General features: G+C 45.0%; 1 protein-coding gene across 2 annotated transcripts in view; it reads left to right on the top strand.

Annotated features, from left to right (window-relative positions):
• VPS13A (vacuolar protein sorting 13 homolog A) overlaps window positions 1-14,534 on the top strand; it is a 320,730-nt gene that overhangs the window by 227,691 nt on the left and 78,505 nt on the right. For both annotated transcript variants that reach the window (XM_069763032.1, XM_069763023.1), the window contains exons 51-57: window positions 1,552-1,680; window positions 1,788-1,921; window positions 5,804-5,933; window positions 6,288-6,520; window positions 11,160-11,307; window positions 13,173-13,319; window positions 13,956-14,037. In XM_069763032.1, the coding sequence (XP_069619133.1) occupies window positions 1,552-1,680; window positions 1,788-1,921; window positions 5,804-5,933; window positions 6,288-6,520; window positions 11,160-11,307; window positions 13,173-13,319; window positions 13,956-14,037 (1,003 nt within the window). The remainder of the gene's footprint in view (window positions 1-1,551; window positions 1,681-1,787; window positions 1,922-5,803; window positions 5,934-6,287; window positions 6,521-11,159; window positions 11,308-13,172; window positions 13,320-13,955; window positions 14,038-14,534) is intronic.

The following is a 14,534-nucleotide window of genomic DNA, read 5'->3' as shown; positions in this document are numbered from 1 at the left end:
TTCTGGGCCACACAGAGCACAGTGTGATATGGAAGCGACTGAATGGTCATCTCATGATTCAGAAGTGGAATGGAGCCGGATACTGTCGAGGACAGTGACTGATGGGTATATTAATACACCTACATTAAACTACAAAAAAACTGACCAGCACCTCTAAGCAGAATAAAGAAAGTGTGAACAGTGGAATTTGCTATGATTGTAGAATATACAAATAAAAAAAATACAGCATCCCTTAGTAAGCATTAAGATATATGCAAACATTGTGTAAGATGGCCAATTCATGTGGGCCCATCAGCCACAACAAAGCTTACCTTTTCTTTGATGGAATCCAAAATGTAATATTTATCAAATATGCCTTTCTCAGACTAAAAGTTTAGAAATTGTGAAACCATTAACAATAAGTGAAGCATTTGTGATGAATTTTTAACCAAGTGCTCCATAAAACCTAAGCCTAAAGATGGGCCGTTCCACTCATGGGCTAGTGCTTTGCGCTTGCCCCACAGGCCAAAAATTGGCATCTTGCCCCTAGCAGTACTAACTAAAACCAGCCTTTGGGCTGATGGGATGAGTGCTCAGCCAAACATAGAGACAGACACCACCTGTAATAGCATACTACAAATACTGACCAACCCCTCGTTTCATATATTCAATGTCTCCATGCATCTTAGCGGGAGTGCTGCTCTATTCTTTTGTTTGTACATTATGCATAGCATCTTGCACCTGTTCTCACTTGTTTTTACTTTGTTTGGAGGTGCTGTTCAGTCTTTTTTCGTTTTTTTTGTTTTTTTTTGTAGTGTACTATTGAAGATGGTGACTGCCTCGATATTTGACTGAGCACGCCTTCTATCGAAGACTGTTTTTAAAGTAGTGTTGGATCCTAGCTACCCCTTAAATTTATAGGCTTTTAGCTCAGGAGAGGCATATTTCATAAATATTAGGTTTAGGGTCTCAAGAAAGGAAGTTCACCTTGTCGTAGGCTGGTGGGCTCACGTTTGCTAATATCTGCACTAAGTCCCTTCATTTTATAAGTATATTCTAGAAAGCAGAAATGTAGTCCAAATTTCCTTTTTTCAATGTTTGCATTTTAATCCTTACAAAGTACTGCTATATTCTTTTATTTACACTAACATTTACGTAGGTTTTTGGGGAAAAAGGTTAATGAGTACTCCTATAAGTTAAAGAGGATTTCCAATGTGAAAGTGCATGTCAGTGTATAACCCCATTAATGTACTTGGTAGTACACACTATGTAGTACAAGCTGAATGTATTTACCATAAATATTGTGACCAATGCTTTTAATTATATTGAATTAATAGATTGTAATGTATAATATTAGTGGTAGGAAGGCCTGTATTCATTTATTTCACTTTATATTGAAAATAGTATTAATTTTACCATTAAGATTGCACATAAAGATGTAGGACTCTGTCGTATATAGTTTTCTTCGCGTTATTCAGTACATGTGTATTTTCATGTCTTATGTGCAACACCCTGCACATTTATAGCACTGTATAAATACTTCCAGTAACTCACATTTTCCGTTTTCCGTAGTGTGTACCTTTTTGGCCTGAGAATAGCAGTAATAAATTGAGTGTTCAAGTCGAAGGCAGTCAGATCCCCCCAAAGAAGATTAGATGTAATAAACAAGACAACTGCACGTTACTTCACCTTGGGGATAAGGTACCTCTTACATTATGAAGATCAGTGTGGTTCATTGTTGCTTTATAATTTACTACTTATGAATCATCATGCGACATGTATATCTATATTGTGTTTTTACCCCACAGCTTGGAGGCATATTGGTGGCTGTCACCCCAAAGGACTACTCCACTGTGGTCACTTTCTCAGACTACCTTGTAGGGTCAGCTCCCTTTCTTCTAATCAATGACACAAAGTCAGAAATCATTGAATTTTGCCAGAGGTGAGTGATGTAGGCATTTAAGTGTACCAGAATATGGAGTCTATGATGTAATGCAGGGGTGGGCAATTAATTTTCCCAAGGGGCCACGTGAGAGACCGTGACTTGTGGTGGGCCGAACCAGTAGGCTGAAATGAATTAAGCTCAATTTTAATATCAACATATAATTATTAATATAATAAATATAATTTACATTATCTGCTCAATATTGAGCATATTTAAGTATGCCGACATTACCCTATATACCGTTTGAACCTGAATACAGCTTCTATATATCGTATGAGGCCCACACAGCCCCTGGATGTCCAGCATATGAGGCTCACACAGCCTCCCCATGTCCAGCACATGAGGCCCACACAGCCTCCCCATGTCCTGCACATGAGGCCCACACAGCCTCCCCATGTCCAGCATATGAGGCTCACACAGCCTCCCCATGTCCAGCATATGAGGCTCACACAGCCTCCCCATGTCCAGCATATGAGGCCCACACAGCCTCCCCATGTTCAGCATATGAGGCCCACACAGCCTCCCCATGTCCAGCACATGAGGCCCACACAGCCTCCCCATGTCCAGCATATGAGGCTCACACATCCTCCCCATGTCCAGCACATGAGGCCCACACAGCCTCCCCATGTTCAGCATATGAGGCCCACACAGCCTCCCCATGTCCAGCACATGAGGCCCACACAGCCTCCCCATGTCCAGCATATGAGGCCCACACAGCCTCGCCATGTCCAGCATATAAGGCCCACACAGCCTCCCCAAGTCCAGCACATGAGGCCCACACAGCCTCCCCATGTCCAGCACATGAGGCCCACACAGCCTCCCCATGTCCAGCACATGAGGCCCACACAGCCTCCCCATGTCCAGCATATAAGGCCCACACAGCCTCCCCAAGTCCAGCACATGAGACCCACACAGCCTCCCCAAGTCCAGCATATTAGGCCCAACACAGCCTCACCATGTCCACAGCAAGACCCCCATAGCCTCCCCATGTCCACAGTAAGACCCCAATAGCTTCCCCATGTCCACGGTAAGACCCCCATAGCCTCCCCATGTCCACAGTAAGACCCCCATAGCTTCCTCATGTCCACAGTAAGACCCACATAGCTTCCCCATGTCCACAGTAAGCCCCCATAGCCTCCCCGTGTCCACAGTAAGACCTCCATAGTCTCCCCGTGTCCACAGTAAGACCTCCATAGTCTCCCCGTGTCCACAGTAAGACCCCCATAGCCTCCCCGTGTCCACAGTAAGACCCACATAGCTTCCCCATGTCCACAGTAAGACCCCCATAGCCTCCCCATGTCCACAGTAAGATCCCCATAGCTTCCCCATGTCCACAGTAAGACCCCCATAGCCTCCCCATGTCCACAGTAAGACCTCCATAGCTTCCCCATATCCACAGTAAGACCCCCATAGCCTCCCCATGTTCACAGTAAGACCCCCATAGCTTCCCCATGTCCACAGTAAGACCCCCATAGCCTCCCCATGTTTACAGTAAGACCCCCATAGCCTCCCCATGTTTACAGTAAGACCCCCATAGCTTCCCCATGTCCACAGTAAGACCCGCATAGCCTCCCCATGTCCACAGTAAGACCCCCTTAGCCTCCCCATGTCCACAGTAAGACCCCAATAGCTTCCCCATGTCCACAGTATGACCCCCATAGCCTCCCCATGTCCACAGTAAGACCCCCATAGCTTCCCCATGTCCACAGTAAGACCCCCATAGCCTCCCCATGTCCACAGTAAGACCCCAATAGGTTCCCCATGTCCACAGTAAGACCCCCATAGCCTCCCCATGTCCACAGTAAGACCCCAATAGGTTCCCCATGTCCACAGTAAGACCCCCATAGCCTCCCCATGTCCACAGTAAGACCCCCATAGCCTCCCCATGTCCACAGTAAGACCCCCATAGCTTCCCCATGTCCACGGTAAGACCCCCATAGCTTCCCCATGTCCACAGTAAGACCCCCATAGCTTCCCCATGTCCACAGTAAGACCCACATAGCCTCCCCGTGTCCACAGTAAGACCCCCATAGCTTCCCCGTGTCCACAGTAAGACCCACATAGCCTCCCCGTGTCCACAGTAAGACCTCCATATTCTCCCCGTGTCCACACTAAAACCCCCATAGCCTCCCGTGTCCACAATAAGACCCACATAGCTTCCCCATGTCCACAGCAAGAGCCCCATAGCCTCCCCATGTCCACAGTAAGACCCCAATAGCTTCCCCATGTCCACAGTAAGACCCCCATAGCCTCCCCATGTCCACAGTAAGACCCCCATATCTTCCCCATGTCCACAGTAAGACCCACATAGCTTCCCCATGTCCACAGTAAGACCCACATAGCTTTCCCATGTCCACAGTAAGACCCCCATAGCCTCCCCATGTCCACAGTAAGACCCACATAGCTTCCCCATGTCCACAGTAAGACCCCCATAGCCTCCCCATGTCCACAGTAAGACCCCAATAGCTTCCCCATGTCCACATTAAGACCCCCATAGCCTTCCCATGTCCACAGTAAGACCCCCATAGCTTCCCCATGTCCACAGTAAGACCCCCATAGCTTCCCCATGTCCACAGTAAGACCCCCATAGCTTCCCCATGTCCACAGTAAGACCCCCATAACTTCCCCATGTCCACAGTAAGACCCACATAGCTTCCCCGTGTCCACAGTAAGACCCCCATAGCCTCCCCGTGTCCACAGTAAGACCTCCATAGTCTCCCCGTGTCCACACTAAAACCCCCATAGCCTCCCCGTGTCCACAGTAAGACCTCCATAGTCTCCCCGTGTCCACACTAAAACCCCCATAGCCTCCCCGTGTCCACAGTAAGACCTCCATAGTCTCCCCGGGTCCACACTAAAACCCCCATAGCCTCCCCGTGTCCACAGTAAGACCCACATAGCTTCCCCATGTCCACAGTAAGACCCCATAGCCTCCCCATGTCCACAGTAAGACCCCCATAGCTTCCCCATGTCCACAGTAAGACCCCCATAGCCTCCCCATGTCCACAGTAAGACCCCCATAGCCTCCCCATGTCCACAGTAAGACCCCCATAGCTTCCCCATGTTCACAGTAAGACCTTCATAGCCTCCCCATCTCCACAGCAAGAGCCCCATAGCCTCCCCATGTCCACAGTAAGACCCCCATAGCTTCCCCATGTCCACAGTAAGACCTCCATAGCCTCCCCATGTCCACAGCAAGACCTCCATAGCCTCTCAATGTCCACAGCAAGAGCCCCATAGCCTCCCCATGTCCACAGTAAGACCCCAATAGCTTCCCCATGTCCACAGTAAGACCCCCATAGCCTTCCCATGTCCACACTAAAACCCCCATAGCCTCCCGTGTCCACAGTAAGACCTCCATAGTCTCCCCGTGTCCACACTAAAACCCCCATAGCGTCCCCTTGTGCAGTCAAACATCCCCTATACATAACTAAAAAAACAAACACATACTCACCTCGTTCCCGTTCCCCGGCACTCTGCTTCTGCTCCTGTATCTATGGTGCGCTGACTCTCCATAGTACACAGCTGACGCAATGAAATGACATCATCGCATCAGCTGTTTTATTTACTGATTGGTCGAGGAAGTGGCCGGAGGACCCACCTCCACCAATGCAGTCAGCGTGGATGTGGCCTGTGGGCTGCACTTTGCCCAGGTCTGATGTAATGGTTACTTATGTGTGATCTCTGCCCAGCTATAAATTAGACAGATCATACTCCTTCTGTACTGAATGTTTTACTTCGATGTCCCCATAAATAGAATTAAAGTATCTTGACCAAATGAGTTTAAGTATTTTACATGTTTTAATCATTAAGTGTTTTTTTTGTGTCTGGTAGATGCTGTAAATTTGATTTATTTTTTTTTTTTTTTGCATCCTTCAGCTCTGTTAATGGGGAGAAGGACACTTTGCCTCCAGCCAAAGCAACATTATTCGCATGGGAGGACCCCACTAGTGAAAGAGCGTTGTGCTGGACATGTGGAACAAGTTCTGGCACGGTCACTCAAATTGAGGTTAGCATAATCTTCCATATACTATACACATAAAATACAAAGCACTATACATTAATACATTCTTTAATGACCATAACTTAAACAATTTTTCCCCATCGCTTGCGGTCAAGCCATTACTTTATCAAGTGACAGCTACATTATAGATATAAGGAACGTGTTTCCAATATCTAGAGAAAATAATTTAATGAAAAGTCTTTTGTTGTGTAATTTCCAATTATAATTATTAATTGCATTTTATTTTAGTTCCATGAGATTCTTTTAATTACAAGTATACTTCATGTCCAATTATGACTGCTGTTTGTAATTTATTTTTTATTGCGTTCTTTACTCAAATTCAGTATTGGTGTCTTTTAGGACAGAGTTGAATATCTTAGAATGGAGAGTAGCATTGTCTATTTGGTGTCCTTCTTGGAGGGCTTACAGAGGATTGTGCTCTTCACTGAAGATGAAAAAGTTTTCCAAGTAACCTACGACAGTGAAAAAGCCGAGCTTGCGGAACAGGAGATTACAGTGTCACTGTCTAATCTAGGCATTTCTTTAGTTAATAATTATTCCAAGCAAGAAGTCTCCTACATTGGTATCACCAGGTAACTTCTCATTTCCTGCCTTTAGGTGGGCTTGGGCCATGAGTGGGAGCTTGCAACATTGAGTCATGTAGCCAGTAAAACTTGTGTACCAGAGTAAATTTAGTATTCTTATTTAAGGCTTAGTGGGTGCAATCGACTTTCTGGTACAGTGGAGGCAAACAATAGTGCTGCCTACAAAATTCTGAACAGCCTCATAAGGCTGTGTGCCCACTTTGTGTTTTTTTAAGTGTTTCCGCCGCGTTTTTTGCCGCAGCGGAAACGCTTAAAAACCGCATTCCCATGCAATCCTATGGGATTCCGCAGTTGCTGTGCCTATGCTGTGGATTTTCCCTCTGCGGAATCGCATAGCGGTAAAATCCGCAGCATGTTCATTATTTCTGCTTAATCACGGCGATTCCGACGCCATTGGATTGCATTGAAACGCTCACTTTACGCATGGGGCTATGCCCACCATGCGTAAAGTGAGCGCTTCATGTGCTGATGGTAACCAGGGTTTGGAGAAGAGGAGACTCTCCTTCAGGCCTTGGGTACAATATTCCTGTTTAAAAATAGAATTAAAGTAAAAAAATAGGGATATACTTACGTTCCGATGGCTCCCGGCTCTCAGCGGTGCACACGGCAGCTTCTATTCCCAGGGATGCATTGCGCGAATCACCTGGGATGACATCGCAGTCACACGACCTTGACGTCACAAAGGTTCTTTGCGCAAAGCATCCCTGGGAACGAAACATACCGGGAGCGCCGCTGAGATCGGGGGCCGTCGAAAGGGTAGAATAACAATATTTTTATTTTTTTTATTATTTTTAACATTCTATCTTTTATTATTGATGCTGCATAGTAAAAAGTTGGTCACACTTGTCAAGTACTATGCTTGACAAGTGTGATTAACCTGTCAATCACTTTTCCAAACGATGCTTCAAATCGCTTGTAAAAGCGCAAGCATTCTGCAAGCTAAAAACGCTTATTTTTTTGCGGGAAAACGCATGCGAATTCCGCATGTGTATTACCCGCGGCATGGAGTTGCGGAAATGCTGTGGACATTTCTGCAGCATTTCTGCAACGTGGGCACATAGCCTAACAGTAACACCATTAAAGGTCTGTTAGTAATTGACAAATATCTTCAAAAATGGATTCGGCATAGCTTCCATGGCTTCATTATTAGTATAAGCCATGACGCTAGTGTGAACAAAGCCTAAAATATATAAAATCTGCATTTCTTATAAATCTTGATCTCTCCGAGAATATTAAATGTTACAAACCATATTCTTCTGAAATATGTTGTTAGGAAATCACATATTATGTAGATCAGCTCTGTAAACGTAGCTAAGGCACTGTATGCCTCCCCACTGTTGTTTTTTGGTCTCTGGGAGTGGGGACCAGGCTCCATTGGATCCTGGAGACTGAATTAATCTCTTAAGAGTCCTCTGTGAATTGAATCATATTTATTTTAGATACCATAAAGCACATACATCCTATGTATTCCCTATACTAAACAAGACAGCAGATTTAAAAATGTTATTTCTCTTACAATTCTATACCAAACACTGAATGATCGATTTGTGAATCTAAACCTAATTACATGAAACATTCTCTTCCAATCAATGTAAATATTATGGCACTCAATGGTACACCAACTAATTTCAATAATTCAAAGGTCTGCTTTCCTTGGTGTGCGGCCAATTGACCGTCCATGCTGAATTCCAACAGTAAAGATGTTGTCTCTCATAACTTACTAGATGGTGGCCCGATTCTAACGCATCGGGTATTCTAGAATATGTATGTATGTATATAGCAGCCACATAGTATATAGCACAGGCCACGTACCAAACAGTATATAACACAGCCCACGCAGTATATTACACAGCCCACGCAGTATATAACACAGCCCACGCAGTATATAACACAGGCCACGCAGTATATAACACAGCCCACGCAGTATATAACACAGCCCACGCAGTATATAACACAGCCCACGCAGTATATAACACAGCCCACGCAGCATATAACACAGCCCACGCAGCATATAACACAGCCCACGCAGTATATAACACAGCCCACGCAGTATATAACACAGCCCACGCAGTATATAACACAGCCCACGCAGTATATAACACAGCCCACGCAGTATATAACACAGCCCACGCAGTATATAACATTGCCCACGCAGTATATAACATTGCCCACGCAGTATATAACATTGCCCACGTAGTATATAACACTGCCCACTTAGTATATAGCAGCCACGCAGTATATAACACAGCCCACGCAGTGTATAGCACAGTCCACGCAGTGTATAGCACAGCCCACGCAGTGTATAGCACAGCCCACGCAGTGCATAGCACAGCCCACGCAGTGCATAGCACAGCCCACGCAGTGCATAGCACAGCCCACGCAGTGCATAGCACAGCCCACGCAGTGCATAGCACAGCCCACGCAGTGTATAGCACAGCCCACGCAGTGTATAGCACAGCCCACGCAGTGTATAGCACAGCCCACGCAGTGTATAGCACAGCCCACGCAGTGTATAGCACAGCCCACGCAGTGTATAGCACAGCCCACGCAGTGTATAGCACAGCCCACGCAGTGTATAGCACAGCCCACGCAGTGTATAGCACAGCCCACGCAGTGTATAGCACAGCCCACGCAGTGTATAGCACAGCCCACGCAGTGTATAGCACAGCCCACGCAGTGTATAGCACAGCCCACGCAGTGTATAGCACAGCCCACGCAGTGTATAGCACAGCCCACGCAGTGTATAGCACAGCCCACGCAGTGTATAGCACAGCCCACGCAGTGTATAGCACAGCCCACGCAGTGTATAGCACAGCCCACGCAGTGTATAGCACAGCCCACGCAGTGTATAACACTATATAGCACAGCACACATAGTATATAACACAGCCACGTAGTATATAGCACAGACACGTAGTATATATCAATGTGGGCACCATATCCCTGTTAAAAAAAACAATTAAAATAAAAAATAGTTATATACTCACCCTCCGTCGCCCCCCCGGATCCAGGTGAGGCGTTTACCAATGCTCCTCGCAAGAGTGCATTGCGGTCTCGCGAGATGACGACGTAGCGGTCTCGCAATGCATGGACCAGTCATCGGAGCGTCGCGAGGAGCGGGAAAGGCCTGGGCTGGATCCGGGGGCCCACGGAAGGTGAGTATATAATGATTTTTTATTATTTTTAGCATTAGATCTTTTTACTATTGATGCCGCATAGGCAGCATCAATAGTAAAAAGTTGGTCACACAGGGTTAATAGCAGTGTTAGCAGAGTGCGTTACCTGCGGCATAACGCGGTGCGTTAACCCTGCCATTATCCCTGTGTGAGCGCTGACTGGGGGGGGGGGGCGAGTATGGAGCGGGCACTGACGGCTGGGGAGTAGGGAGGGACTAATTCTCAGCCGGACTGTGCCCGTCCCTGACGGCTGCGTCCAATCAGCAACGCGGGATTTCTGGGACAGACAGACGGAAGTGACCCTTAGACAATTATATAGTAGATTACATCAGTAGGAAAACTAGACTCCTACTGGGCCCGAAACGAGACCTCCAACATTAAGGCTCCTTTCACACTAAGTGAAATTCCGACGCTAGCGTTTGATGCGCTGCACAACGGAGGCAGCGGATGCATTTCTCCGGCGCATCTGCTGCCCCATTGGGAGGTGCGAGGAGGTGAGGTCGGAGTTCCGGCCGCGCATGCGCGGTCGGAAAAAGCGGTCCGTCGGCAGCAAAAAACGTTACCTTTAACTTTTTCGCTCCCGGCGGTCCGCCACAACACGGCGCGTGTGTCAATACGTCACAATGCGTCGGTAATGTTACTCTATGGGACAAAAATGCATCCTGCAAACAACTTTGCAGGATGCGTTTTTTCCCCTAAACGACGCGCATTGCGACATGTTGAAAACAACACTAGTGTGAAAGTAGCCTAAGTCAGATCCTAATTAGACACCTAAAGTTTATTTTTTGGTGATGCTCTGGGATTTGATTAAGTCAGACCATAACGAACTAAATTAATTCTGATCCCATGAAACCTTGAAATAATGTATTGATTCTTACTAGTGATGAGCGAGTATACTCGTTACTCGAGATTTCCCGAGCGTGCTTGGGTGATCTGAGTATTTGGATGTGCTTGGAGATTTAGTTTCTGTTTCCGTAGTTGCATGATTTGCGGCTGCTAGCCAGCCTGAATACATGTGGGGATTTCCTAACAAACAGGCACGTTCGGGAAATCTCGAGTAACGAGTTTACTCGTTCATCACTAATTCTTCATCACTAATTCTTACCTATGTACTCTTCACTTCCAAGCACTTCTGGACGAACACCGTGTACTGATGGTTAGCTTCCGAACATTATGTGCTGGACCCGACTGTAGTTCCTTTTGTTGGCAGACCTGCTATCATAGATGTATTGATGGAGGTCAGTGTCTCCACCAGTGTATCTATGTGAGTTTCTGGAGGATTTAGACAGTCGGTGTCTCTGGTAGAGATTTGGATCCTGGTCCTCCAGTTGAGGATGTCTGCTTTTTTGATTTGCTAGGTTATTAAGCAGAATGCAGTGAATCAAGTTAGGGATGTCACTCTGCATTAGTATGCCTTTATTTCTCATGGGTGTGCATGCTTTTTCTTTTTAGTTCAGATGTAGTTTGGGAGACAAAAAAGAAGAGAAGATGGAGACCACTAAGTGTAAAGCAGACAGAAACATTAGAAGCAGCCTACAGAGAGTACAGCGATTCTTCACCTACAGATAATAAGATTGTTGAGTTGGATGTTAATTCACAGGTATGTGAGCCCTGTAAAGACCAATTGTACTGAGCAAGGCCAAAGAATGAAACACTCACCTGCCAGACACATACCCAAATATTCAGGATATACACTGTGTGCAGAATTATTAGGCAAGTTGTATGCAAGAGGATTATTTTTATTATTGATCAACAGCTGTGTTCTCAATCAACCCAAAAGACTCATAAATATCAAAGCTTAATATTTTTGGAAGTTGGAGTGGGGTTTTTTTTTTAGATTTGGCTATCTTAGGAGGATATCTGTTTGTGCAGGTAACTATTACTGTGCAGAATTATTAGGCAACTTAATAAAAACCAAATATATTCCCATCTCACTTGTTTATTTTCACCAGGTAAATCACTATAACTGCACAAAATTTAGAAATAAACATTTCTGACATGCAAAAACAAACCCCCCCAAAATTAGTGACCAATATAGCCACCTTCCTTTATGATGACACTCAATAGCCTTCCATCCATAGAGTCTGTCAGTTGCTTGATCTGTTTACGATCAACATTGCGTGCAGCAGCCACCACAGCCTCCCAGACACTGTTCCGAGAGGTGGACTGTTCTCCCTCCATGTAGAGCTCAGATTTTATGAGGGACCACAGGTTCTCTATGGGGTTCAGATCAGGTGAACAAGGGGGCCATGTCATTATTTTTTCTTCTTTGAGACCTTTACTGGCCAGACTCGCTGTGAAGTAGTTGGAGGCAAGTGATGGAGCATTGTCCTGCATGAAAATCATGTTTTTCTTGAATGATACCGACTTCTTCCTGTACCACTGCTTGAAGAAGTTGTCTTCCAGAAACTGGCAGTAGGTCTGGGAGTTGAGCTTCACTCCATTCTCAACCCGAAAAGGTCCCACAAGTTCACCTTTGATGATACCAGCCCATACCAGTACCCCACCTCCACCTTGCTTGCGTCTGAGTCAGAGTGGAGCCCTCTGCCCATTACTGATCCAGCCTCTGGCCCATCCATCTGGCCCATCAAGAGTCATTCTCATTTCATCAGTCCATAAAACCTTTGAAAAGTCAGTCTTAATATATTTCTTGGCCCAGTCTTGACGTTTTATCTTATGTTTCTTGTTCAAAGGTGGTCGTTTTTTAGCCTTCCTTACCTTGGCCATGTCCGTGAGTATCGCACACCTTGTGCTTTCTGTTACTCCAGTAACGTTGCGGCTCTGAAATATGTCAAAACTGGTGGCAAATGGAATCTTGGCAGCTTCACGCTTGATTTTCCTCAATTCATGGGCAGTTATTTTGCGCCTTTTTTGTCCAAATCGCTTCTTGCGACCCTGTTGGCTATTTGCCATGAAACGCTTGATTGTTCGGTGATCACGCTTCAAAAGTTTGGCAATTTCAAGACTGCTGCATCCCTGTGCAAGACATCTCACAATTTTGGACTTTTCAGAGCCCGTCAAATCTCTCTTCTGACCCATTTTGCCAAAGGAAAGGAAGTTGCCTAATAATTAAGCACACCTTGTGTAGGGTTTTGATGTCATTAGACAACACCCCTCCTCATTACAGAGATGCACATCACCTGATTTACTTAATTGGTAGTTGGCTCTCAAGCCTGAACAGCTTGGAGTAGGACAACATGTATAAAAAGTATCATGTGATCAAAATACAACTTGCCTAATAATTCTGCACACAGTGTAATGTCAGACAAGTGGCTCATATCAAATGCCTGACAGCCAATCCTTGAAGATTACTAAGCAAATACATTCTACAAAAGTCGATATTTAGTATTGTATGTGGCCACACATCGTTGATTCTTATTATTTAGCGAAATTTCGTGACTGAATATTATATAGTGCCTGTGTTGGCATTTGTACACCAATATATTGCTTTAATGACAATTACAGGTGTGCCTCACGCCCACATTGACTGACATGAAATTCCTACAGCCGGCACTAGGACCAGTGAGAAGAAGCTTTCTGCCAGCATTGAAAGTAGAATACTCTGCCTCTGCTCATCAAACATCCATCAGACTACAGGTCTACAGGATCCAGGTAAAAGAAATGCTCATTATTGCTCAATTACTAACAGAAAATGTTGTAGACAATAAGACCTTAAAATGTGTCTCCTGATGCTTAGAGCAGCACCTCCCGTTATCGCGCTCGACATTATATGTACAGTAGAAGAGATATTTTCTCTTTTTAGTGTGTCCCCTCTTGACTTACGTTATTTAGTAGATGGAGCTCCCGTTTTGTTTTTTGTTAAAGCGCTCTAAATCTCCTTCTGTAGTTAAATTATACATTTCATACTGCCTGTCGACACCGCTAGGGAGGGCTTAAGGAGCTTATCAGATACGGATATCACCAAGGTATGCCTTAAAGGGGTTGTCCAATTAAAACAAATTATCACTTATCCAAAGAATAGGTGAAAACTTGATGATTGGTGGGGGTCTGACTTCTGGGACTGGCACTGATCACGGATGCTTGACCGCTGTTCCATTCCATATGTTTCATCTGAAAAAAAAAAAAAACGACTGAAAAAAAAAAATGCTTTAGGAAAAAAACAGCAGAGTTTTCTGAAGCGTCTAATGCTTGAAGAAAGTTGGCGGGTTTGCCTCGGTCTGAAAAATGCTGTGTGCAACAACCTCTATGGTGTTTTGATGACTTGTTTTTTTTGTTTTTTTTTGGCAGATACAAAATCAGATACCTGGAGCCATATTTCCCTTTGTGTTTTACCCTGTTAAACCACCAAAGTCTGTAGCCATGGACTCAGGTTTGCATATTCTATTATATATTATATACTTTATTAAGGGCTCATGCCCAGCATCGTAAAAAAAAATGGTGCGATATTGTTCCTGAAAAGTGGGACGAGTGTCATCTGATTTTCATGCAAGTACAATCCGAATTTTATAACCTTACATCCGATTGACATCCTAATGACATGCAAATGTTATCCGTAATGAAGACATGCAAATGTGATCCGTATGCAATGCGATTTTAACATGAGCTTTTACATACCTTTATTTTATTACTTAATAAATTATTTTCCGAAACAAATGATGTGGGATCCCCCCGGGATCCAAGAAGTATTGTTTCTCCTTGCAGAGAGTGACATGATAAGCATGTCGAGGTGAGGAGACTTAAAGCCGCAATGCTCCTCTGGGAAATATGCAAATTGTCTCTTCAGAGAAGAAGAGAACTAGAACTCTAGTGCCACCTATTGGAAGTAGCAATCCTAACAGTCAGTGTCAACCCTTTAACGAGCCTTGT

Source organism: Ranitomeya imitator, chromosome 1 (genome assembly GCF_032444005.1).
Source record: "Ranitomeya imitator isolate aRanImi1 chromosome 1, aRanImi1.pri, whole genome shotgun sequence".
NCBI classification, from domain to species: Eukaryota; Metazoa; Chordata; class Amphibia; order Anura; family Dendrobatidae; genus Ranitomeya; species Ranitomeya imitator.
The sequence above is the reverse complement of the archived record's forward strand: the minus strand, read 5'-3'. Positions and strand labels throughout refer to the sequence as shown.